General features: G+C 39.0%; 1 protein-coding gene across 1 annotated transcript; it reads left to right on the plus strand.

The window, feature by feature from the left end:
- The first annotated feature begins 1,164 nt into the window (after positions 1–1,164).
- Positions 1,165–1,776, plus strand: LOC112510868 (probable calcium-binding protein CML30). The gene has a single exon (XM_025116216.1). It carries the CDS (start codon positions 1,165–1,167, stop codon positions 1,774–1,776), a length of 612 nt encoding a protein of 203 aa, XP_024971984.1.
- The last annotated feature ends 519 nt before the right edge of the window (positions 1,777–2,295 follow it).

Genomic DNA, 2,295 nt, shown 5'->3' on the forward strand with positions numbered 1-2,295 from the left:
GACCGGGTGTTGACCGGGGGTTGACCGAGAGTTGACCAGGGACGGGGCCGGGGCCGGGGACTCTGTACACAAACCGGGGCCGGGGATTGCAAACCCCGCCCCGTTCCCGCCCCGTTCCCATCCCTAATTCCAAACACCCTGAATCTTTCTTTAGACTTTCTTCGATCCACTCTAGATTTTCTTTAGGGTTTTTGTTGATTATTGCTGTTCACAAATTCATGGGTTCAAATTCAAACGATGATTTGCTGCAAATTTTTGGAAACGGGTTCTTGAGGTTTCCACATTTGCCCCAAACAACAATTACTGTTACATACAGATCGGCTTGCACCCCATTTGTAAAATGCTCCACGTTTTGTTCGTTTTAAGCTCCTCCAATCTCTTTGTCCATGGCAACTTACTGTACATCGTCTAGAATCAGACTCCAAATATGCGTTTTTTGGCCGGAAAAACTCCACCAATCGGCCGGCGATCAACAGTGGCCACCGTATTTGGCCTGCAACTTCTGTATGAATAAGTTGAACAACATGTGTATAATCAACGATTCTTAACCCACCACAACTACTTGATTTCAAAGATTTTATTACACGATTTGATTACTTCATTTTGGGAAATTTGAATCATCTACAAGAACTTGCAGAGAAACTGTCTTTGGGTCTCTGCACTTCTGCAAGAACTTGTTCAAGATCAAGATCAAGATCAAGATCAAGATCAAGATCAAGATTCAGATCAAGATTGCAAGAACTTTGCCAATCATCAATCTCACTGTCCATTGCTTACTTGCAGTGAAAAGACCCAGTTTTTGTTGGTCAATTTGTTGGTTTGTTTTTGAAGAATTCATGTCCATGTTTATGGCGTGATCTTAACAACTGTTGAGAAAAAGACCACCATGTTTCTTAAATTCTCCATGGAAACTACCAAGAAGCTCTCCTGGTACCTTCATTCCTTTGGAAAAGTTTGCATAAAAATCCAAAAAGTCAATTTCCATCAATTTTACTTGAATTATTTTCCAAACCAAGTGAGGTGGTGTGTATCTTCCTGAAACAATAATCTACTCTTTTGATTTCTTGTTTTTTTCTGCAATAACTGTCTACAAATATCATCAGTTACCAATTTGGAAGCACAAATTACAAATAACCCTCTCTTTGAATCTTGAATTTTCAGCTTATGAAAGAGAAGATCAAGCTAACATCTGCATCTGCCATAACAGCAGGAGCTGTAATCCTCATGGAGCTCAGGCATGCTTGTTTAACATCAATCAAATACTTCATAATCTTGTACATGTTTGTAGAGTGGTTAATACTATTACACCAATGTTATTCTCTTTTCGTTCGACCCATTTGGTGGTCGATCTTCGCTACACAAAGAACCAACACTTGTTCTGCTGCTCGAGCTGTAACAGCTCGCGCAGCAGATACACAAGAGTTCTGCCGTGTTGGCAAGAACTCGTTAGGAGTAGATGTGAATATGATTATGGAAAGATTAGGGATGTTTTGGGATCGTGATGGTAAGGCGCAGATTATTGTCTCGGAGGATATTATAGACTTGTTTGATGAGGAGGAGCCGAGCTTGGATGAAGTGAAGGAAGCGTTTCGTGTGTTTGATAGAAACAACGACGGGTTCATAGATGCAAACGAGTTGCAATCTACTCTTCGCGAGATGGGATATTTACGGATATCAGAAAAAGATTGTAGACGGATGATTGATGGGTATGATGTCGATAAAGACGAAAGGATTAGTTTTAGGGAGTTTTTGAAGCTCATGGAAGACTGTTTATAATTGGCCTCCATTTCTTGTTACAGACTTAATTTTGTTGAAAATCATGTATCGTGTAATTGGTACAATAAGATATGATTTTGCATATTTATGGTTTTGATGTAAATATAAGCGGAGTTTGATGAGTTGTTGTTTGACAGTTGCTGAATGGTTTGGTGCAGAATGATTAACAGGCTTTCATGATATGGTGCAAAATGAAATCTAATTGTTTGGAAATTGTTTACAAGGAGATCAGTGTGCTTAATGGTTAAGGGAGGCTTAAGATACAAACGCATTCAGAGGGTTTTAGAATCATTAAGAGACAGTTTTTTTTCTTGCCAAACAAGATTATCTCTTAATGAAACTATTAAGAGGTAAACAAACAACCCCTTATAGTTTTTTAGAGGAAATTGTGCCATGGGTTCAACAAGTGCGGCAAATGGCCCCTTTTTAGTCATTCTCAGTAGAACGGTGTTACTTGTTATGCATGTGTTTTTTAATGCGTATTTTATTTAGGACGAAAAATGTGTATATACGTGTATT

This window comes from Cynara cardunculus (genome assembly GCF_001531365.2).
Source record: "Cynara cardunculus var. scolymus isolate 2C chromosome LG 4, CcrdV1, whole genome shotgun sequence".
NCBI lineage: Eukaryota > Viridiplantae > Streptophyta > Magnoliopsida > Asterales > Asteraceae > Cynara > Cynara cardunculus.